Raw genomic sequence first — 23128 nt, forward strand, 5'->3', positions numbered from 1 at the left:
AAAAACAAAAACCATATTAATTTTTAAAATCACTTAATTACATCAATTGATACAGAAAGTTTTTGTCAAAAATACAACACCCTTTTAAGTTAAAAGCACTAGAAAACATAAGAATAAATGGACCTCTCCTTAATATGGCAAATAGTGACTAAAAACTAAGAGCTTGCATTGTGTATAGTGGAAAAACACCAGAGGCCTTTCTAATAATTTCAGGGGTAAAGCAATGATGTCCATTGTTACCACTATAAATTGATGCTGCTGTAGAAACAATAACTAGATCAGTAAAGAGAGTAAAAGAAATGGAGGAAATAAGCATAGGCAAAGAAGAAATGAATTTTTTTTCAGATGATGTGGCAGTTTACTTAGAGAACCGTAATTATCTATGGTGTCTTTAAGCATAATGGAGTTTCCTTGCTTTTCTCTTGTCTATTTTATTTTTAAAGATTGTTCATATAGTCCTTGTGCATTTTGAGGCTTTAATCATTTAGACTGTAGGCAGTAGTCACAGTCAGTATAAGGCACTTAAAGGACATTTATTACAGTGTAGGACAAAAACAAAATAGTATACAGTCATTCTTTGTGGAGGTCCCATAACAAATGAAAAATGACCATTGTAGAAGGGAAGGTAAAACAAAAACCCCAACCAAAATATTAAAACTGCTATTTGGTTTGGGAGCAATGACTGATATTGAATAATTTTAAATAATTTTAGTTATAATTAATAATTTAAAATAATTTGAATCACATTTTATAGTGTTAATAATTTGAGGTTTGTGCATTTTTTTTCCAGCGTACTTTGCTGCTCTTATCTTGTCTTTGAGCCAGCAGATGACAAGTGACAGAATCCATCTTTACACACCCGCATCAGTTAATGGTAGCCTCTGGTAAGAAGTCATTAACAATCTCCGTAGTTGTAGAACTAATCTTGTTATTAATATTCTTTTACATTTACTTTTCTTTTTCTACACCTAAATCCAAGAAAGTTTCGTTTTTGCTTATATAATGAAGGCAGTGAGAAGAGCATGAAATAGTCGAGTTTTGGCCTTGGAATCAGAAAGACTTGGTTTCAAAATTTGCTTCTTTCACATACTAGCCATGTGACCTTGGAGCAAGTCATTTATTTAACCTCTTGGTGCTCTAGGAAACTCTCTAAACTATAAGTTACAGAAAAGTTACTGATCTGTATAAGTAGAGGGAATTTCCAGACTAGGTATTGTCTACCACGATGAAATTACAGGGCCAGACCAAAAAGGGGGCAGGGGAAGAGGAGAAGGGAAGTGTAATGGGATGGGGATTTGGAATTCTCTTGACCCTCTCAATAGCAGTTATGCTTTTGGACTAGAGGATTACTAAGTTATGCTACATACATCTGAAATTTTAAAGAAGTTTCTTCCTTTTAGAAATCTGTATTAGGCTCTCAAATTATGGATTTGTCTGCAGAGAAGGGGAAAGGTGAAAGAGACATGAAGGTAGAATCAGTAAGATTCCATGCCACACTCCATTATGCTTAAAACGCATCATAGATTATTATGGTTGTCTAAGTAAATGTGCTTTTTATGATGAGTCATAAAAATGAAGGTTCATAATTGCTTTCTAGTTAGATGCATTCATTAATTATAATCATAGATGTAATTAAAATTACATTGTATTATGTAATAGCCCCATAGTTGATCTTTCTGCCTCAAGTCTCTCCCCTTTCCAATGTATCTTCTGTATAACTGCCATATAAAGTGATCTTCCTAAGTCTGACTTCACAAGTCCGACCACATCACTTCCCTACTCATTAAACTCCAGTGTCTTTCTCTTACATCTCGGACTGGAGTGGGGAACCTGTGGCCTGGAGGCCACATGTGGCCCTCTAGGTCCTCAAGTACGGCCCTTTGGATTGAGGACCTAGAGGACCTTGTGGCCTTCAGGGCACAGGTTTCCCACCCCTGATCTAGGATCAATCAATCAATGAGCAGTCTCAGCCCTCAAGGCAATTAGGACCTTCTAATAGTGGAGAAAGCATGTACATTTATAAGTATATTTAGACTATATAGATAAAATGAATAAAAGGCAATTTTGAGGAGGCAGGAAACTAGTAGGCTTCATGTAGAAGGTTGTGCTTGAGGTAGAATCTTGAAGCAAAGGAAGGCTCCTCAGAGGTGAAGTTGAGGAGGGGATCAGATACAAACTTCTCCGTTGGACATTTAGAGTCCTTCACAGCCAGGTTCCAGCTTACCTTTCTGGTCTTATGCACATCTTTCCTCTTCACACACTCTTCAATCCAGCCAACCTGGCTGCTTTGGCATTTCTCACAGAGTAGTGCATGTTCCTTTGAATCAGCTGTCCCCCAAGCCTATAGTTTACATTTTATATTTAATTGCTTCTCTTTTGGCCAGAAACCCTCAGGGTTTTCCCCTCCCAGTTGGATTTTTTTTTTTAATTAATGGGGCCATCCCTTGGCTCACTTTTTAAACAGCTCTAATCACTAAATAGGCCTTGCCTCAGTCAAAATGAGAACTTGGAAAGACCTTAGTTTAAAAAGGCCAAGGTCTCCCATTGCATGCTGGACATCTCCAGTTGCCTGATCTATATCTGGCTGCTGGACCCAGATGGCTCCGGAAGAGAAAGTGAGATTGGTGACTTTGCACAGCCCTCCCTCACTTAAATCCAATTCACTTATAAGTCATGGCATCATCTTGCTGATATCATAGTCCTCTTTGAGAATGAAGGACAAACCCAACTCCCAAGTTTGAAATGTACTCTTTCCTCACTTCTTAAAATTCTTAAAATTCCTAGTTTTCTTCTGAACCTGCATGAGGCATTTCCTGATCCCAGAACCTCCCCACAAAAAACTACCTTGTCTTTATCTTGTGTATAGTTATATGTATACATGTTGTCTCTTCCTAGAGGGAGGAGCAAAAGGACCTGTCTTTAAGACTAGGGTTGATTTCTTGTGGAAGTGAATGTTGAAAACTAAAAATAAATTAATCATAAAAAAAGAGTAGGGATAATTTCTTATGGAAATGAATGTTGAAAACTAAAAATAAATTAATTATTAAAAAGAGTAGGGATGATTTCATTTTTGCCTTTGTAATCCCAGGGCCTGGCACAGAGTTGGTGCTTAATAAAGCTGCTTGATTAATTAATTGATCCTTCTTAGAAGTTCCTTATTAGTTATGCTGCATTTTTCATGCACCTTGTCATTGCCTTTTGTGTGGTACTTATTTTCAGTTCTTCAAAGTCTGTTATGTTTTATCTCATAACTGTATAAATGCTAGAATAAAATATTGTCCTTAAAAATAGGGATTTGTTTCTGGGAAAAGTTTGAAGTCACAAAGGGGGTTCTGTAAGTTTCCAGAGGCAATCTAGACTTCATGTTTACTCTGGGTTCAAATCGATTTTTACTGGGTTTTTTCCCCGAGTGAGTATATACATATATGTGTGTGCATGTGTATACACACACACACACACACACATGTATAGGTATACATATACACACAGTATGTATATGTTTATGTGTTACACCTGTGTATACATACATGCATATATGTTTTTATATTGTATGTATATGTATACACACACACACATATATATATATACATATATATGAATAATACATAAACATAGCTATAAATGTATATGTATATACATGGCCAAGCTTTAGAAGTTGGCTGTCCATCTGTGTGCCATAATCTAAGCAATAGGCATTCTTCATCCACTTGTTTTATCTCATGTAAATGGTGAGGATGGGCAGAGCCAAGATGGCGCTGTGAAAGGAAGGGACTACTAGAGCTCTCTCACAAATTCTGTCAGGTACGTCTGAAAAAGTGAATCTGAGCAGATTTGAGAGAGTTAGAAGCTACTAGTAGACTAAGAGGGGCATCAGACCAAACCAACCGAGAACAGCTGAGGAATCCAGCCAGCACACTGGTCTTGGAGGTCGCTGGGTGAGCAAAACGCCAGAGCAGGAACAGGCCCAGGGCGGAAGTACCGGCTATGGCCGTGATGGAGCCCCAGGCCTCTCAGCCCAGGATGGGAGTCTGTAGCAGCTATGGGAGGCACCAGTGCAGAACCTATGGCTGTGGGAGCAGCTAGCCGGAGGCCTGCAGCCCACAGTCTAAAGGTTTGAAACTCTCCTTCTTGAACTTCCAGGAGCCGTGATGGCCAGGTAAAACGGCTCTCATTCCTCCCTTGAATAAACCCAGAGAATAAAACATCAGGAGAAACAAAGGAGCCAGAAGGGGGGCTTCAGTAGTGAGAGAAGTGGGGAAGAGGGCCCTTCCTGTGGTGGAGGAAGGAGACTAGTGCAGGAAGAGAGGCATCCCAGCAGCCCTCACTTGAGCAGAACAACGAGAGTAACTGAGCCCCAGGGGGTGCTAACTAACATCAACACCAGGACCCCAGACACAGCCAGGGGAAGTGGCAGACACCAACACAGACAACAGCTGAGACCACCCTTGCTGTAGAGCAGTCCTGGGGAAGAGGAGCCAGACCACCCCTACCCCTATACCTCACACAACCAGAGGCCATAGCACATAAAGCTAGATCCCAACACAGGAAACTTGGGACAGAGCCCCCTGAGCTTCAGAAACAGAGATCCACTTTAGAAACCAGGAGGAAAAAAGACCATGAGAAAGAACACTAAGAAGCTTTCAAAGACCGTTGATTTGTATTATGGAGACAGAGAAGATCAAAATACCAATTCAGAAGAGGACAGTATGGACACTATGCCCACATCTGAAACCTCAAAAGGGAAAGTGAACTGATCTCCAGACCAAAAAGCATTCCTGGAAGAACTCAAGGAGGACTTTAAAAACCAAACTAGGGAGGTAAAAGAAAAAATGGAAAAAAACAGTGAGGACAGATTCTTGGGAGTGGTTATGAATTTGTTTCAGGAGGTTTTGCAGTGTTCCAAGGCTTGATACATTCATAGCACAATATCATTCATAAACAGGAACATCAGGAAAATCTACCTTCTATAGGAAACCCCTCCAAAACTTGGACTCAGCAAAGTATCCCCTTTATTAAGGTGACAAGACCTTTGACAAGCATATCCTGTACTGTTTCGTGCTTTATCCACTGTTTATGATCAAAGCAATTTCTGTTGTGGATGGTTGGGAGACACCTTGCTGGAAGAGAGCCTTTAGGATAGTGGTTTGCTTTACTGAGTCAAATGCTTTTTAATAATAATAGCTAGCAGTTTTCCTCACTTCCCTAGATGTCTCCTGGCTCAGTCTCTGAACACCTTCATGGTTGCGTGACCTCTAGCACATGCCTCCCCTGTGTACATTTGGTCTAATCCAGCAGACTTTTCTGTCTTTGTTCTTTAACGTCACTTGGGCCATCCCCCGAAGCACATTTGGAACTGGCATGTAGGATTCCAGAACCTCATCAGCAAGGGGCCAGCCTACTCAGCAGAGCGTAGTGGTGAGAAGCCTCACTTTGAACTCAGGAAGAGTGAACCACCCACGGTGGCTATATGACCCTGGGCAAGGGGCAGTAACCTTCTTGGTGTCCCAGACAACTGTTGAAGATTATAACTTATAGAATATTTACATACCTACATTGATACAGGTAATTTTCTTGTCAGGAGTTAGCTGCACCAATGAAATCATAAGTCTTAACCCAGTCCCCCAGCCCAACCCCACTCCCTAAAAGATGAACCTGTATTTAGTTTCCTCTGGTATTTGGGGTGGGGGATAGATTTGCAGCAACCACACTGTTTAAGTTCATAAGAATGTATGCACGTACAAAAATAAAGTCGGTCCCCAGAAGTATCTTCATCCTTTTTTTAGGGCAGCAGGTACAGAGGAACAAATTCTCCATCCCTGGATCGTGGTGAACTTGGTTGTGGCTCTTCTGGTTGGACTGTCTTGGCTTTTCTTGTCTTATAGGCCAGAGATGGATCTCAGTGAAGGTAGGAAAACTCATGATCAGTGTAGGAAAATATTGGTACCATCAGAACTTCCAAAATTATTCAAAAAATTTTGTTTTAATGGGCATATTTTTCTCAGTTATGACAAATTCTGAGCTTGAGAATTCACTGTCATTAATTCAGTGCTTTAAGAAACAGAATACAGTATCCAAAGGTCTCATGTCACTTCTGCTGCGCAATCATCATTATTAGATTGTGAACTTCTCTGGGGCAAGGGCTGTCTTTTGCCTCTCTTTGTTCCCTCAGCATTTAGCAAAGTGCCTGGCACATGGGTGTTTAATAAATGCTTCATGACTGACCATTTATCACATCTGTTACTGTTAAGGCAGATCATGTCCAACAGTAATAATAAATAGGTGTGGACTGTATTCTGTGCAAGGTATTGTGCTAGAGTCTGTGACTGAGGTAAAGGAATAGATGATGTGGGCCTAGCCCTCAAGAAGCGTGGTACGTCAACAGGTTAAACCAGGTATTGATACACACTCAACAGTTAAAAATGAGAATCTGGAGCTCAGGAGAGAGCTAGGCCCAGAACTGTGAATTTGTAAGTTAGCCAGATAGAGGTCATAGTTGAAACCTTAGAAATGAATGAGATCACCAGGGGAGAGAGTGTGAAAAGAGAAGAGAGCCAAAGACAGAGCCTTGGAGGAATATCTGTGCTGGGAGTGGGGAATGGCAATGATAGAAGTCGGGATTCAGTTTTCCTGATTATCTGTTGCTGTATGTAAAGAACTTTCTAACTTTCGACAGAAATTCAACAAGCATTTCTAAAATCCTCCTACATCAAGAATATTATGCCATGTGCTGAGGAACATAACATATTTTATGACAAGCTCCCTCATGGAGCTTACTAGCTAGTAGTGGAAGACAACACAAATAATAAGAATGCAAAATATTACACGATAAGTGCGTTTGAGAATTGCAAAATAAAACGTGTCACATTTATCTGGAGGAAGATGAGTTTTGTTTTCAACATACTCACTTTGAGATGCTTCCAGGACATCAAGTTGAGAATTTCCAAGAGGCAGTTGTTCATGTGGGACAGGAGGTCAGGAAAGAGATTGGTGCTAAATAGAGAGAATAGATAGACTGAGAATCAGTCACATAAAGACGATAATTGAAATATGGGTGCTGATGAGGCCACCAGGATATAGTATATGGAGAGAGAGAGGAAAGAGGGTCCAAGGCAGAACTGTGGAATACACTCAGAGTATGTGGATGACGGTTGAGCATTCCGCAAAGGCTATTTGAGAGGGAGCAGTCAGATAGTAAGAGGAAACCAAGACAGTGCAGTGTCACAACAACAACAACAGAAAAAAAGAGTATTCAGGAGGAAAGGATTGTCAACAGTGTTAAATGCTATACAGAACTCAAGAAGGATGAGGGCAATAAAAAAGCCATTTGAATTGGCAATTAAGATATTGGCACTCTACTACTGCCAACATCTAAAGACAGATTTGGAACCATAACCCAAATCCACTAAACTGCATGTAACCTTTTAACCAACTACAAGGTATATATCCTATAAGGGTCAAAGTTGAAGGCAAAGGACCCATATACACAAAATTATTTATGAAGATACCTGTTGTTGTAGTAGAGACCTGAAAGGGTGGGTGACCATTTGTGGAACAGATTATGGTAAATGAATGTAATGGAATATTACTACATTATAAGAAATGATGAAAGGGAGAGATTCAGAGAAACCCTGATGAAGAGTGAAATGAGCAGAAGGAGGAGAATATTTCATTTAACAAGTACAGTAATGTAAAGAAAAATGACTTAGAAGACTTTAGCACTTTGAACAATGCAGTGACCAATTGTGACTTCATAAAATTGATGAAGCAAGCCTCCCATCTCTTGGCAGAGAGGTAAATGGACAAGAGGTCCAGAATGACGCTTATATTTTCAGACATGACCAATACTGTTGTTTGTTTTTCTTTTTTCTTTAAATTTATGTATTTTAATAATTTTTTCTATTGCATGTAAAAACAATTTTAACCTTTTTTTTTTTTTTTACAATTTTGAGTTCCAAATTTTCTCCTATCCTCTTCCCCTTTCATTGAGAAAGCAAGCCATTTGATAAAGGTTATACAGATACAGTCATGCAAAACATATTTCCATATTTGCCATGTTGTGAAAGAAAACAGACCAAAAAAAACCCCAAGAAAAATAAAAAAACCAAAACACCAGTATGCTTTGCTCTGCATTTAGATTCCATCAGTTTTTTCTCAGGAAGTGGATAGCATTCTTCATCATAGATCCAATTTATTTTTCTTAACTGTATGTATACAGGAGGATTTCTCTTGGGGGTAAGGGGCAGATTGTGGGTTAAAAGATATTCAGAAGAGATAAGAAACTTCAAGAGGAGACACAAACAGGGCCTTTTTGTTGCTCTGGTGTTAAATTGGATAATATGCTTTCTTGAAACTCAAACTATAAATAATAGAGGTTTACGTTTCCATACATAATCCTCTTGTCTTCTCTTTTGTACATTGACATGCTTGTTAGCATTTGTTAAACTCATGAAGAATAGGAGATCACTCATAACTTTGGAAAGAGCAGTTTCAGTTAAATGATGAGGTCAGGAGTCAGATTGCAAAGGCGTGAGGAGTGAGAAGAGAGGAAAAGAAGTGGAAGCAATAAAAGGGAACAGCTTTTTTTTTCTCTCTCAGAAGTTTGTGAAGGAGAATATGACAGCTCAGGGGAATGAGAGAGTCAAGTGAGCTTTTATTTTTTTTTAAAGATGTGAGACATCAGGAAAGCCAGTAGAGAGAGATTAAATATTAGCGATAAGGGGTAATTACAGATGCAGTGTACCAAATGGGATAGAATTTAGGGTACATAAAGAGGGTTTTAGTGAGGAGGACCGCCTCTTCATTAGAAACCAAAGGAAAAAAGGAGAGAGTAGAGGCTGAAGTGAAAAGATTTCAAAATGTAGGGAAAGGGAGAGGAGAGAGCTCACTTTTCGATAAGGCCTGGTTCCTCACCCTGAGAGGATCAGGAGTGCGCCAAGAAGAATGGGTTTGGAGAAGCTCTGTGGGGACTGTAATAGAGAATTAGGGAGGAGTACAAGGATTGCCTGTGGCACTGAGGGCCCAGTTGAGACCAGATACATTTGTGGTTTTAATTAAATTTTTTTTGGTCGAACATTTATTTTTTTCTCCCTCCCACCTGCCCCCCCACCCCCAAGAAAAAAACTTTTTAAACAAAGTCAAAACAAAACACATTCCCATGTAAATGGCTATACCCTAAAATGTTTCATTCTGCATATTTACTTATCTGTTTCAGGAGGTAGGTTATTCTTCATCATTGGTCCTCTGGAATAATGGTCTATCACTATGTTGATCAGAATTCTTAAAATGGTTCAAAATTATTCATTGTGTTGTTATAGATGCTACAGAATTTTAATGGACACTAAACTACTGAGAGTTCCTTACTGTATTGGGGAAGTTTTCTTTATTTCATTGTGTTAATGATATTCAAGACTTATAACCAAATATGCATTAATAATCATTAGTAATGGGCAATAACTTTAAATATTGATATATCTTTTTTGCCCCCTCAGAGCTGATGTTTTCTTCTATTGTTCAAGAATATCCTGATGTGGATAAAGAAACTATATCGCCTTCATGATGTTAAAAATCTATCTTCAAAACTGGGACAGTATTTTAATGTTTCAATTGTGATATGTAATCTTTTTTAGAATGTATTTTACAAAATGTTTGCTAATGTATCTAAAATTATTTTGATTATAGAAACCTATGCCCCAAGATTATGAAAAATATTAAAAGTTTTATACATTGTTTACAACTATCAATTTCCATGGCATTACTATCTCAATGTAGGTAAAAATCTGTAAGGGAAAGAATTTTAATTCATTTTTATCTTTTCCTATTTTTCCAAATTATATTTGTATTTGTAATGTTTATTCCATGTGACATTGCAAATGCCTGCAAATACTAATAAGGACGAATGCGGAATGATTTAACATTGTAACATGTTATATGTCAAACTTAAACACAAAATTCAGGGAATAGAATAAAAAAGATCTATGTATATTCTTTAAAAATTCTTTACTGAATTCGTTTAAATTTAAAATTCAGATTTACTTGTTGGAAAACTGCTTATGGGGTATGTATCATGCAAATATTACTTCAGGTAATTTAGCATTTCATTTCATGGCTAACAAAAAGGAACGTTATCATTTGGCAGAAATTTCATGATGAAAGAACAGGTTCATTTCCTGTGATTATTTATGTCATTTTTAACCAACCACAGATCCAGTGGCACGTCCATTTTGTTTATGGGCCACTTGGGATTTGCGCTGCCGAAGTTACCGGGTCACGTTCAAGGCCAGGAGGGAGGGTGTGGCCCTTTCCCACCGTAGACAGTTGTATGTGCTATTTTTAAAGGTGTTTTGGGGATACCGTTTGTTTTCACCCCACCTTCATTGCCAAATGCCCCCCTCCACCCAGTGAGTCATCCCTGCCAATAAAGCAGAGATTAAAAAAATAAAGGAGCCGAGGCCTCCCCGGGCTCACAGATGAGGAGAGAGCCCCGGTCTCTGGGCCTTTTCTGTGGGGGAATAGCAATGCCCATGTTTACAGTGCTCAGCGGCCCAGAGAGGACCGTGATGCCCGAGGGTGGGCGGCGTCGGACCAGAGGGCTCGAGGAGGGCATGAAGCGACCACGTGGCCAGCCTCGAGACAGCGATGACAACCGCCTTTCCCGCCCAGCCCCATCCCGCCTCCTCCAGGCCTGGGAGCTCTCGCTCCACGCTCCTTCCGCCTGGTGAACAAGTGCCTTCCTGCCCCCCCACCCCGCCCGCCGCCGTGCGCGTGCGCAGTGCCTCGGACAACTCGCACCCCCCACCCCCTCGTCCCCTTGCGCGAGTTCACTAGTAAAGTGTGGCCCGAGCCACCGCGGTCGGTTGAGGGGGCCGGGGTGGGGGGTGGGGGGTGGGGGTCCAGGATGGAGCCAAGCCAAGAGGAAAAGAAGGTTTCGGAGCTTGGTGAAACTCAGCGAAACAAGGTCCATTCGCTGTTCAAGGTCCCTTTTCTTCACAAGGACGACACTGGGGCTGACGACAATGCCGAATCCAGAAACTTGGACAACATCTCTCAGACGTCCTCCCTTCGGTATTCGCCCTCGTCGCGGATCGATTCTTCCAGGGAGGGGAGCAAGGAAGGGACCGGCCGAAAGCTGTTGAACGTGAGGCGGAGGAAAGCATAGAGTGGCTGCGTCTGGGAAGGGGTGGGCGGGGTTGGGGGCGGGGCGCCTTCCCCTGCTCCCTCCCCTGCACCAGATGTGGAGTTGGGGTGGTTTAGGATCCCTGTGGGGAGGGGAGGGAGCGGGAGAGCATGCGGCGAGCCCATCCCCCTTGGGGTGTGGCAGTTAGGGATGCTTGCTGGGGTCGGGACCTGCACCATTACCCTGGAGACTTGTTATCCGTGGACGCGAAAACCCAGATATAGGGGAAAATTGGGCGACTCCTCCGGCTTTCCACTGGAGTCAGTCAGCGAGCATTTATTGAGCACCTACTATGAGCCAGTCAGTCACACCTAGCCCCGGGAATAGAAAGAAAAGCAAAAAGACAGCCCTTTGCTTTCCAGGAACCCCCAGTTTAATGGGGGAGACCGTATTGCAAAGTATGTGCAGACGAGCTATAGAGAGGTTGGAAGATAAGCAGCAGGGGGTAGGCACTGGAATTAAGGGTTTTGTTGCAAAAATGGGCTCAAGGAAGCAGGTTTGCAAAAGACCAACAAAACGATCCACAATCCGGACCCAGAAGGCCTCACTGGAAAAGAAAAATTTTCTTTGACCGATATGAAATGTTACATTAATTTGTTTTCGGTAGTTTCTGGAGGAGGGAGGGAGTGTGTTGGGGAACATAGACACAAAATTAGAACGAAATTTATTTTCCAAAAGCTTGTGGGTGAATTTTTGGAATTTTAAACTGGTGAGTGTAGTTAGTACACTAGGGTTAAATCTTACTAGTTTAACACTTTTTTTTTTTAGTGGTTAGCTTTTCTTACAAATGCTAGTGAGAAAATAATGTTGCAATACATCAGATTTCACTATTGACCCTTCAGCAAAGTGGCATAATTTCAGTTACCTTTCCAGTAGTGGTGATGGATTCGATTTAGCCACACTTTGTTGTGACCAGGTATATATATGCATTTGTAAGAAGGCTGACTGGATTGGCATATTAAAGGTGACCTGAAAGCTTGTTTAAGCTAAATAGTCCATAATGGATAACCTACACCGCGTTAGCACCATTGTGTAACTAGATTGGCAAGAAGGATCAAATAAATGATTTTTGAATTCCATAAGTTTTTTAGAGTTGTGAGAATCCCCCACAAAAGGCCTTTAGCAAATCATGGCATGGAGGCAACTCATGGTACTTGTAAACTATTCCAGCAGAGCACAAGCTCTGTCAGATTTTTACTGGTATTGTAAAGGCTTCAAGTACCCATTTGACAATAGACTATGTTTGGTCTGAGGACAAGCTTAAGAAAGTACTTATCAAGAGTAGGGTTCTGTAAAGCCTTCTTCTCGTTCTGCAGTCATGGTGCCAATGGCAGAAAAGGGTGCTAAGAATCATATAGTATTCAGACCACATGTAATTAGTAGTTTAACCTGGTTTTCCAAAGTGAGATTATGTCCAGAGAAAAAGTTAATTTACTAGTAGAACTGAAGCATAGTAGTATTAGTATTCTTTTTATAAATGAAACCAGAAAACATGAATAAATTGGAGGTGAAGTTGCAGGATAAAAGATTAGTACTATCAAAAGAGATTTTTAAAAATCATATAAAAGATAGCCTATTTATACTAACAAAAGCTACTACATATTTGGGAATTAACCTAGAAATTTTCATATGGAAAAGAACAACATAAAACCAAAATGATGGAAATAAAAGGCAATAAATCAGTGGGGAGACATTCAGTATTCATGGAAGGTTTGGATTATTCTAGTAAAACAACTACTACTAAAATTAATCATCCTATTTAATGTAATATGAATTAAAATGCCAAGGGATTTCATCATAGAACTAGATAAAATCATAATGAAATTTGTATGGAAAAACACAAGAATATCAATTGTCCTGCTTAAACAACAACAACAAAGAAAAAGATAGTGGTGTGCTTTGACTTTAGAATATATAACAGCAATTATCTTCAAAATTATCTAGTACTTGGGGAAAAAATAGATCATGTAATAGATTAGCTATACTAGACATCCTACCAAATATATACAAAACGTTAGTGTTTGATAAACCTATAGAAAATAAAACCTGGGTAGTGGAATTTTAAAAAAAATTGTGAACTTAACAGTCATCAACAAACATTTCAGGATACAAAGAAGAAGAAAAAAGGATTGTATATGAAATTGTGAACTTCTTAGGTTTCAAGTGTATGTTAAATTTAACAAGGTTACTACCTTGTTAGTTAATTGGGCAATAAAATTGCCCAATTTATTTGTGTCCCCTTTTGAATTTCTTATTGTTTCCTTCTGTGTATGTAAAATGTTTTATCAATGCTCTTTTCTTTTTAAAAATTTTTAAATATCTATCACTACCCACTTAACTCACCCCTAGCTCCAAATAGAATTCCCTTCTAGTAACAAGTAGAGCCAAGCAAAACAAATCAATAGGCCATGTCTGAAAATGTTTGTCTCATTTTCTGCTTCTAGTTTGTCAGGAAAAAGGATTGTTCCTTAACAAATTATTAGAGAAAATTGGGCAGCAGTTTGACAAAAAGTAGATTTAGAGTCACATCTCACACTATATACCTCAATGAAATCCAGCTGGGTAATAGAATTAAACATGGCATATCTCAGTTGTAGAAAAAAAAAGTTGTTTTTTTTTCCTACTCAACAAATAGAAAGGATTATTAGAGACACAATATGTATTACGTAAAATTAAAACACATCTACACTACAAAAAAAAACCCCTGAGATAAAAAGAAAAATAGATTGGGAAGATATATATGGCAGATATGAAATTTTTAAAAACTGATATCTAAAATATAGAAGGAATTGTTTAAAATGAACAAATTTTGATCTGTCCAGATAGGAATGAATGAATGAAGTATAAATGCTCACTAGGGCAGAGCACTGTGCTAAATGCTGGGAATACACAGAAAAAGTAAGAGAAGAGGGGAGAATTCTGGGAAGATTACAGAGTAGATCAGAAAATTTCAAGCTCTCAAGATTTTCCTTCACAAAACAGATAAAATAGCACTTCAGGACAAACATAGAGCAGTGAAAATTAGGGGCAGAACCCAATTCATCCTGGGATGATCAGAAAAGATCTGAAGAAAAATCCCAGGACAAAGTTTGATCCCTGTGACATTCACACCCCTGTGAAAGCAGTCCCTGCTGAAACAACAAACAGCAAGCCCTGGGGTTAACTGGTTTGGGGGCTGCCTAGCTCCAGCTACAGGAACTTCTACACCCACAGTGAGACGAGTTGGGCATCTGAGCTGCAAAAGATCAAATGCACCTGTGCTGACAAGGAACACTAGACCCAGCTGTGCTGTGAAGACTCGGTGGGGCCCAGAAGGAACCAGCACATGCCTGGTGAGTGTAGAAGCAATGGGGCCAGACTTGCTGGAGGCTGGAGGTCTTGTTACTTCAAGGTCAGAGGAGAAAACTAAAGAGGATCTGAAGCCAGAGGCACCATCCTCCGTAGCCCAGGACTAGAGGTGATTATAAAAACTAAACTATTACAAAAAAAAAATTGCAGAGGTAAAGGAGAAAAAAAAAATCCAACCAAAGAGAGCTACTATGAGAATAGAGAAGATGGGTTCATCTTCAGAGGAGGATACTGAAGCAAAGAAACCTTCTTCTACCCCAGAGAGTAATGTCAAATGGTTACCTGCCCCAAAAAATTCATTGAGGAACTTAAAAAAGACTTTAAAAGTCAAACAAAAGAGATTGAGGAAACACTAAAAAGAAAAATAAGAATAATCCCAAGAAAAACAAGATTTTGAAAAGAAAGTCAACCAGCTAGAAAAGGAGAAGCAGAATCTTAAGGAAGAAAATGACTCCTTGAAAATCAGAGTTTGGTGAGGGGAAGCCAGCAAAATTATGAGAGATCAAGAAATTAAAAAAAAAAAACCTAAATATGAAGAATGAAAAAATAGAAAAGAATGTGAAACAAGAAAAAACAACTGATCTGGAAAACAGATTAAGAAGAGAAAAGAATAATCAGACTGCCTAAAACTATGATCAGAAAAAGAATCTTGATTTAATAATACAAGAAATAAACAAAATTGTCCTGAAGCAGTAGAACAAGAGGGGAAGGTAGAAATAGGAAAAAAAATCACTGATCGCCAGTGAAAGAGATCCTATGAGGAAAACTTACAGGAATATTATATTTAAATTCCAAAAACCCCAGCTCAAGGACAAAATATTACAAGCAACAAGAAAAAAAAATACATATGGCAGTACTACAATTAGAATCACACAAGACCAAGCAGTGGTGATACTAAAAGGTCACAGGTCTTAGAGCACAATACGTCAAAGAGCAAAAGAACTGGGCTTCCAGCTGAAAATATCATCCCCAACAAAGCTAAGCATAATTCTGAATGGAAAAAAATGACATTTAATGAATTCTCAGACTTTCATAACTTTGTTTAAAAAAAAAAAGCCTGAACTTAATAGAATATTTGACATATAAGAGCCAAGAGAAATATAAGATACATACCAATGACCAATTATAAGGGACTCAGTAAGGACAGGCTGTTTATTTTTTATGTATGTAAAATGTTAAACCTATGTCTAAGATTGTTATTAGTGATTAGATAGCTTATAAGAAAAGACTGGGGCAGACCTGAATGTGATATGACTTCAAAAAGTAAAACCATTCAAGAACAGCTAAAAAGAGTAATTATCTTATACAAATGAGGTACAAGAGGAAGAACCAATATAGAGGAATTGGCGGGGGGGGGGGGGGGGGGACGAGGCTGGAGTGTTAGTTTTGGAAACCTACTTTCATTGGGAATGGGTTCAAGAGGGAAAAATACATATACATCTCAAAGAGTATGAAGTCTTCTAAATTTAGAAAGAAAACGATAAGGCCATAGGGAACGGGGAGAGGATAAGGGAGGACTCTTTAGAGGGGAGGGTGAGGAAATAGGTTAAAGGGGGATATAGAAGGGTGTTTATGGGAAGGGGAGGATAAGAGAGGGGATTGTTGTGGGGGGTGTAGGTTAAGTAATAGGAGGGCAAGGTAGTGGGGAGAAGTAAAATAATTAGGAGAAATTAGGAAAAAAGATACAAACATGAAAACAAAGATTAGGACTAGGATCTTTTAGGGAAAGTATATGTTTATATGTGTATGTATACGTGTATGTGTATATATGTATACATGTATGTAGATATCAATATCTCTATATAAATATGTCCATGCTTAATTTTAGCCTGGGGGGAGGTGAGGTAAAAGGGGGAAAAAAGAACAAAGTAAAAAGTATACAGCAGAGAACAAACGCAAACCTACAAGGAAGCAAAGAAAAGATGGACAGCTTTCAACATAATGCTCAGCATTTAATATATAGGCTTTCTTGAAATGGAAAGTTATTGCTATGTATTCTGAATTTTCTCCTACGTTCTGCTGTGCGCATGACCTTTTTTTCTTTTATTCTATATTTAAGTTTCTTTTTCTTATTATGCACTTAAGTTTTAACATTTGTCTAAAATAAAGATATTTAAAAAAAGTAAGAGAATCCCTGCTTTCAAGGAACTCACATTCTAAAAAAGGGACACAACAACTTTGAAAGATTTCTGCTGCAAGTTAAACGAAAGGTCCCATGGGTACGGCAGCAAAGGAGGTGGTGCTGCCTCTTCTTTAATGTTATACCTACTGATTAAATCATCTCTCTTTCTGATGTTGAACCATTTGACAATGCCAAGGACTTTGGTGAAAATAACTTTTTTTCTGTTTTGGAGGGTCTTTAAATAAGATGTGGCTGTAGCAACAGCTGGAACAGTTGCCAGGTTATATCTCTACAAGGATTTCTTAGCAGGTTGGTGTTTGTAGACACTGGTCTGGAAGCATTGCTATTCTAAAGGGTCTTGAGTACAGAGACCTGGGCCATCTTTATCAGGATCAGAGGCGAGATGGTGGTCAGGGTGGGTGGTGGTGATTGCACTTGTCTGCTACATTCTGCTTCCTGTCTTCTCCAGGTTCCCCACTGCTCCAGCTAGAATAACTTACCTGGCCTGTGGTGGGGGGTCAGTTGATGGGAATGACTGGTCCCTTCTACAAGGGAACTGCTTCCCCAGATGATGGCTGCAAGGGCTGACCTGGAAGCAGAATCAGTGATCTAGGTGGTTCTGCCATTCCCAGGGCTTCAGTGCCTAGCTGCCTGTGGTTGGAAGCTGGTCAGCAGCTGTAGTTGTTGGTGATGCAGAAGGTGGGCCCTTTCAGTTTTTAAAAGAAGAAATAGAGGAAAAATTGGGAAGAGAAATGAGAGTGATGCAATAAAATAATGGAATATGAGTTAACAGCTTACTAAAGGAGACCCCCCAAAATACTGAAAAAAATAACAACTTAAAAAATAGACTAACCCAAATGCCAAAAGAGGTCTAAAAAGCCAATGAGGAGAATGCCTTAAAAAGCAGAATTGACCAAATGGAAAAGGAGGTCCAAAAGCTCACTAAAGAAAATAATTGCTTAAAAATTAGAATGGAGCAAATAAAGGCTAATGACTCTATGAGAAATCAAGAAGTTATAAAAGAAAACCAAAAGAATGAAAAAATAGAAGACAATATGAAATATCTCATTGGAAAAACAACTGACCTGGAAAATAGACCCAGGAGAGATAATTTTTAAATTATTGGACTACCTGAAAGCCATGATCAAAAAAGAGCCTAGACATCATCTTTCAAGAAATCATCAAGGAAAAGTGCCTTGATATTCTAGAGCCAGAGGGTAAAATAGAAATTGAAAGAATCCCCCAATCACCTCCTGAAAGAGATCCCAAAAGGAAAACTCCTGGAAATATTGTAGCCAAATTCCAGAGCTCCTAGGTCAAGGAGAAAATATTGCAAGAAGCCAGAAAGAAACAAGTCAAGTATTGTGGAAACAATCATCATAACACAAGATGTAGCAGAATCTACATTAAGGGATCTGAGGGCTTAGAATATGATATTCCATTTTGGAGCCAAGATGGCGGCTGGTAAGCAGGGAATACATGAGCTCCGTACCGAGTCCCTCCAAAAACTTATAAAAAATGGCTCTGAACCAATTCTAGAATGGCAGAACCCACAAAACAGCAGAGGGAAGCAGGGCTCCAGCCCAGGACAGCCTGGATGGTCTCTGGGTGAGGTCTATCCCACAAGGAGCTGGGAGCTGGGAGCTGGGAACGGAGTGGAGCAGAGCCCAGCCTGAACGGCGTGGACCAACAAGACCAGCAACTGGGCAGAGCATGCCCTAGCGCCCTGAATCAGTGAGCTGCGGCACTTACAAGACTTCTCAACCCACAAACACCAAAGACTGCTGAGAAGGTTAGTGGGAAAAGCTGCGGGAATGGAAGGAGTTCGCGGTTCGGCTTCCAGTCCTGGGGGTAGCGGAGGTGGGGCAGCTACGGCTGTTGTTACTTCCGGCTCCAGGCCCACCTGGTGGGAGGAATTAAGTGGCGGATCAGAGTAGGGTTGCACAGCCTGCCGAAGATCTAAGCCAAGTTCGGGTTGGGGGTTCTTGGGGAATGAGCAGTGCTGATGTGGCAGAGCTGGCATCTCCCCCCCAAACGTGGAACATAGAACTCTGTAGTCTACAAGCAGTAATGCCCCACTGAAAAACTCAAGGGTCAAGTTAGTTGGTTGGGAATATGCCCAGGCAGCGAAAACGCACCGAGATTCAGTCTCAGACTTTGTATTCTTTCTTTGCTGACAAAGAAGACCAAAACATACAGACAGAAGAAATTACTAAAGTCAAAGAGCCTACAACAGAAACCTCCAAGAAAAACATGAACTGGTCTCAGGCCATGGAAGAGCTCAAAAAGGAGGTGGAAAAGCAAGTTAGAGAAGTAGAGGAAAAATTGGGAAGAGAAATGAGAAGGATGCGAGAAAACCATGAAAAACAAGTCAATGACTTGCTAAAGGAGACCCAAAAAAATACTGAAAAATACACTGAAGAAAACAACACCTTAAAAAACAGACTAACTCAAATGGCAAAAGAGCTCCAAAAAGCCAATGAGGAGAAGAATGCCTTGAAAGGCAGAATTAGCCCAATGGAAAAGGAGGTCCAAAAGACCACTGAAGAAAATACTACTTTAAAAATTAGATTGGAGCAAGTGGAAGCTAGTGACTTTATGAGAAATCAAGATATTATGAAACAGAACCAAAGGAATGAAAAAATGGAAGACAATGTCAAATATCTCATTGGAAAAAACCACTGACCTGGAAATTAGATCCAGGAGAGATAATTTAAAAATTATTGGACTACCTGAAAGCCATGATCAAAAAAAGAGCCTAGATATCATCTTTCAAGAAATTATCAAGGAGAACTGCCCTGATATTCTAGAGCCACAGGGCAAAATAGAAATTGAAAGAATCCATCGATCGCCTCCTCAAATAGATCCCAAAAAGAAATCTCCCAGGAATATTGTTGCCAAATTCCAGAGCTCCCAGATCAAGGAGAAAATACTGCAAGCAGCCAGAAAAAAACAATTTGAGTATTGTGGAAACCCAATCAGAATAACCCAAGATCTGGCAGCCTCTACATTAAGAGATCGAAGGGCTTGGAATACGATATTCCGGAGGTCAATGGAGCTAGGATTAAAACCTAGAATCACCTACCCAGCAAAACTGAGTATCATGCTTCAAGGCAAAATATGGATTTTCAATAAAATAGAGGACTTTCAAGCTTTCTCAGTGAAAAGACCAGAACTGAATAGAAAATTTGACTTTCAAACACAAGAATCAAGAGAAGCATGAAAAGGTAATCAAGAAAAAGAACAAGAAAAAGAAATTGCAAGGAACTTACTAAAGGTGAACTGTTTTGTTGACCTTCCTACATGGAAAGATGACAAGTATGATTCATGAGACCTCAGTATTAGGGTAGCTGAAGGGAATATGCATACATATATGTTTATGTATATATATGGGTGAATGTGTATGTATGTACATATCTATGTGTGTGTGTGTATATATATATATATATAGAGAGAGAGAGAGAGAGAGAGAGAGAGAGAGAGAGCGGACACGGTGAGTTGAAGATGAAGGGAAGATATCTAAAAGAAATAAAATCAAATTAAGGGATGAGAGAGGAACATACTGAGAGAGGGAGATAAGGAGAGATAGAATGGGGTGGATTATCTCGCATAAAGGAGGCAAGAGCAAGCAGTTCTGTGGGAGGAGGGGAGAGGGCGGATGAGGGGGGAATGAGTGAACATTGCTCTCATCAGATTTGGCCTAAGGAGGGAATACCATACATACCCAATGGGGAATCTTACCCCACAGGAAAGAAGAGGGAAGAAGATAAAAATAAATCGGGGGGATGATGGAGGGGAGGGCTGATAGGGGTGAAGGTAGTCAAAAACAAACACTTTCGAAAGGGGACAGGGTCAAGGGAGAAAATTCAATAAAGGGGGATGGGTTGGGAAGGAGCAAAATATAGTTAGTCTTTCACAACATGAGTATTGTGGAAGGGTTATACATAATGATACACATGTGGCCTATGTTGAATTACTTGACTTCTTAGGGAGGGTGGGTGGGAAGGGAAGAGGGGAGAGAATTTGGATCTCAAAGTTTTAAAAACAGATGTTCAAAAACAAACAAAAATGTTTTTGCATGCAACTAGAAAATAAGATACACAGACAATGGGGTGTAGAAATTTATCTTGCCCTACAAGAAAGGAAGGGAAAAGGGGATGGGAGGGGAGTGGGGTGACAGAGGGGAGTGCTGACTGGGGAACAGGGCAACCAGAATAAACGCCATCTCGGAATGGGTGGGAGGGTAGAAATGGGGAGAAAATTTGTAATTCAAACTCTTGTGAAAATCAATGCTGAAAACTAAATATGTTAAATAAATTAAAAAAATCAAAAAAAAGAATATGATATTCCAGAGGTCAAAGGAACTAGGATTAAAACCAAGAATCACCTAGCCAACAAAACAGTATAATCCTTCAGGGAAAAAATGGATATTCAATGAAATAGAGGACTTTCAAGCATTCTTGAAGAAAAGACCAGAGCTGAATAGAAAATTTGACTTTCAAATATAAGACTCAAGAGAAGTATGAAAAGGTAAACAGGAAAGAGAATTCATAAGGGACTTATTAAAGTTGAACTGTTTAGGAGGCAGCTAGGTGGCACAGTGAGTAGAGTAGCAGCCCTGGAATCAAGAGGACCTGAGTTCAAATCCGGCCTCAGATGCTTGACACACTTACTAGCTGTGTGACCTTGGGCAAGTCAAATTAACCCCAATTGCCCTGCCTTCCCCCCTCAAGAAAAATTGGAAAAAAAAAAGTTGAACTGTTTACATTCCTACATGGAGAGATAATATTTGTAACTCATGAAACCTTTCTCAGTATTAGGGTAGTTAAGGGTGAATTAAATATGAAGGGATCATATCTAAAAAATAAAGGAGTGAGAGAGGAATGTGCTAGAAGGAGAAAGGGAGAGGTAGAATGGGATAAATTCTCTCACATAAAAGAGGGAAGAAAAAGCTTTTACAATGAAGGAGAAAAGGAAATGAATGAAGGTGGAAAGTGAAAGGGAATGAGTGAACCTTACTCTCATCAGATTTGGCTTAAGGAGGGAATAACATATGCGGTCAATTGAGTATCTTACCCTACAGGAAAGTAAGGGGGAAGGGGATGAGAGGGGGGAATCATAGAAGGGAGAGCAGATTGCAGGAGGGGGTAGTCAGAAGCAAACACTTTTGAGAAGTGACAGTCGAAGGAGAGAATAGGATAAATAGGGAGCAGAATAGGAGGGAGGGAAATATATTTAGCCTTTGACAACATGACTATTATGGAAGTGTTTTGTATAACTACACATATATAACCTATATCAAATTGCTTGCCTTCTCAATGGGGGGGGGAAGGAAGAAGAGAGAATTAGTTTTAAAAATGAATGTTAAAAATTGTTTTTACATGCAACTGGGAAATAAGATACTGGCAGTGAGGTATAGAAATTTATTTTGCCCTATAGGAAAATAGAAGGGAAGGGGATAAATGAAAGAAAGGGTGATAGAAGGGAGGGCAGGTTGGGAGAAAGTGTAATCAGAATGCATGTCATCTTGGGGTGAGGAAGTGGAGAGATGGGGAGAAAATTTGGAACTCAATCTCGTGGAAGTGAATGTTGAAAACTAAAAATTAATTTAAAAGACTTTTAAAAAAAGAAATAGAAATTGTCAATAACTTGGAAAGTGCTCAGCTTCATTAATAAAGATGCAGATTAAAACAACTTTCAGGTTCTACCTCATGGCCATCAAACTGGCCAAAAAGAAAAAAAGAATGGAAAGTAAAGGAATAATGCCTAGTGAAGTTTTAGAGAAAGAGATACACTCATCAGTGGTGGAATTTCACACCTGTTGAATCTATTTAGTGGTAACTTGTCATGTAGAAAAGTTAGGAAAATAATAATAACCTTTGATTTGAACATTCCATTGTTGGGTATGTTCCTTGAAAGTATAATCAAAAAAGCTGTTTCTTTTAAAATGCTCATAGCAGTATTCTATCTAATTACAATAAACTGGAAGTAAGTAAAATAGCCAACAAGAAGGGAATGGCTTAATATTGTATTTGTAATGAAGTACCATAGCATAATTAAAATGAACCCTTCTCCATTTAATGAAATATAAAAAGAGCTTTATGAAATAATGCATAATGAAAGATGTAAAATAATTAGAACAGAATTCACACTAAATGAAATGACAAAAAAATGAACAGGAATGTATGAACAAAGGATCGAGACTTAGAATGAATGAAAATTTATGACATTTTATGAGGTGAATTTCATTTAAATAATTGCAAGGTAAATTGATAGTCACTATTGCTTATGATAAATAATTAAAATATTTTTAAAGAAAGGAAATTGTAGCCAAATGGATGATTTTCTGTGTGTGCACAAAGCAACAAAAAAAATCATTTTGTGAAACACTTGGTCAAGCTCTCTGCAAGTTCATTTTTTTCCTCAAGAACCTTGAACTGTTTTGTGAAGCAATACTGCTTATAATCTTACATCCCCTTCCTCCT

The 23128-nt window shown here is 39.3% G+C and overlaps 2 protein-coding genes across 2 annotated transcripts in view; both read left to right on the plus strand.

Moving 5' to 3' along the window:
• TMEM237 (transmembrane protein 237) overlaps window positions 1-9969 on the plus strand; it is a 32423-nt gene extending 22454 nt beyond the window's left edge. The window contains exons 11-13 of the mRNA XM_036756047.1: window positions 791-884; window positions 5784-5905; window positions 9489-9969. Of these exons, the coding sequence (XP_036611942.1) occupies window positions 791-884; window positions 5784-5905; window positions 9489-9556 (284 nt within the window). The 3' untranslated portion in view covers window positions 9557-9969. The remainder of the gene's footprint in view (window positions 1-790; window positions 885-5783; window positions 5906-9488) is intronic.
• A 925-nt stretch (window positions 9970-10894) lies between these two features.
• C2CD6 (C2 calcium dependent domain containing 6) overlaps window positions 10895-23128 on the plus strand; it is a 121367-nt gene continuing 109133 nt past the window's right edge. Inside the window, exon 1 of the mRNA XM_036756414.1 lies at window positions 10895-11134. Within this exon, the coding sequence (XP_036612309.1) occupies window positions 10895-11134 (240 nt within the window). The remainder of the gene's footprint in view (window positions 11135-23128) is intronic.

This window comes from Trichosurus vulpecula, chromosome 4 (genome assembly GCF_011100635.1).
Source record: "Trichosurus vulpecula isolate mTriVul1 chromosome 4, mTriVul1.pri, whole genome shotgun sequence".
Taxonomy (NCBI): Eukaryota; Metazoa; Chordata; class Mammalia; order Diprotodontia; family Phalangeridae; genus Trichosurus; species Trichosurus vulpecula.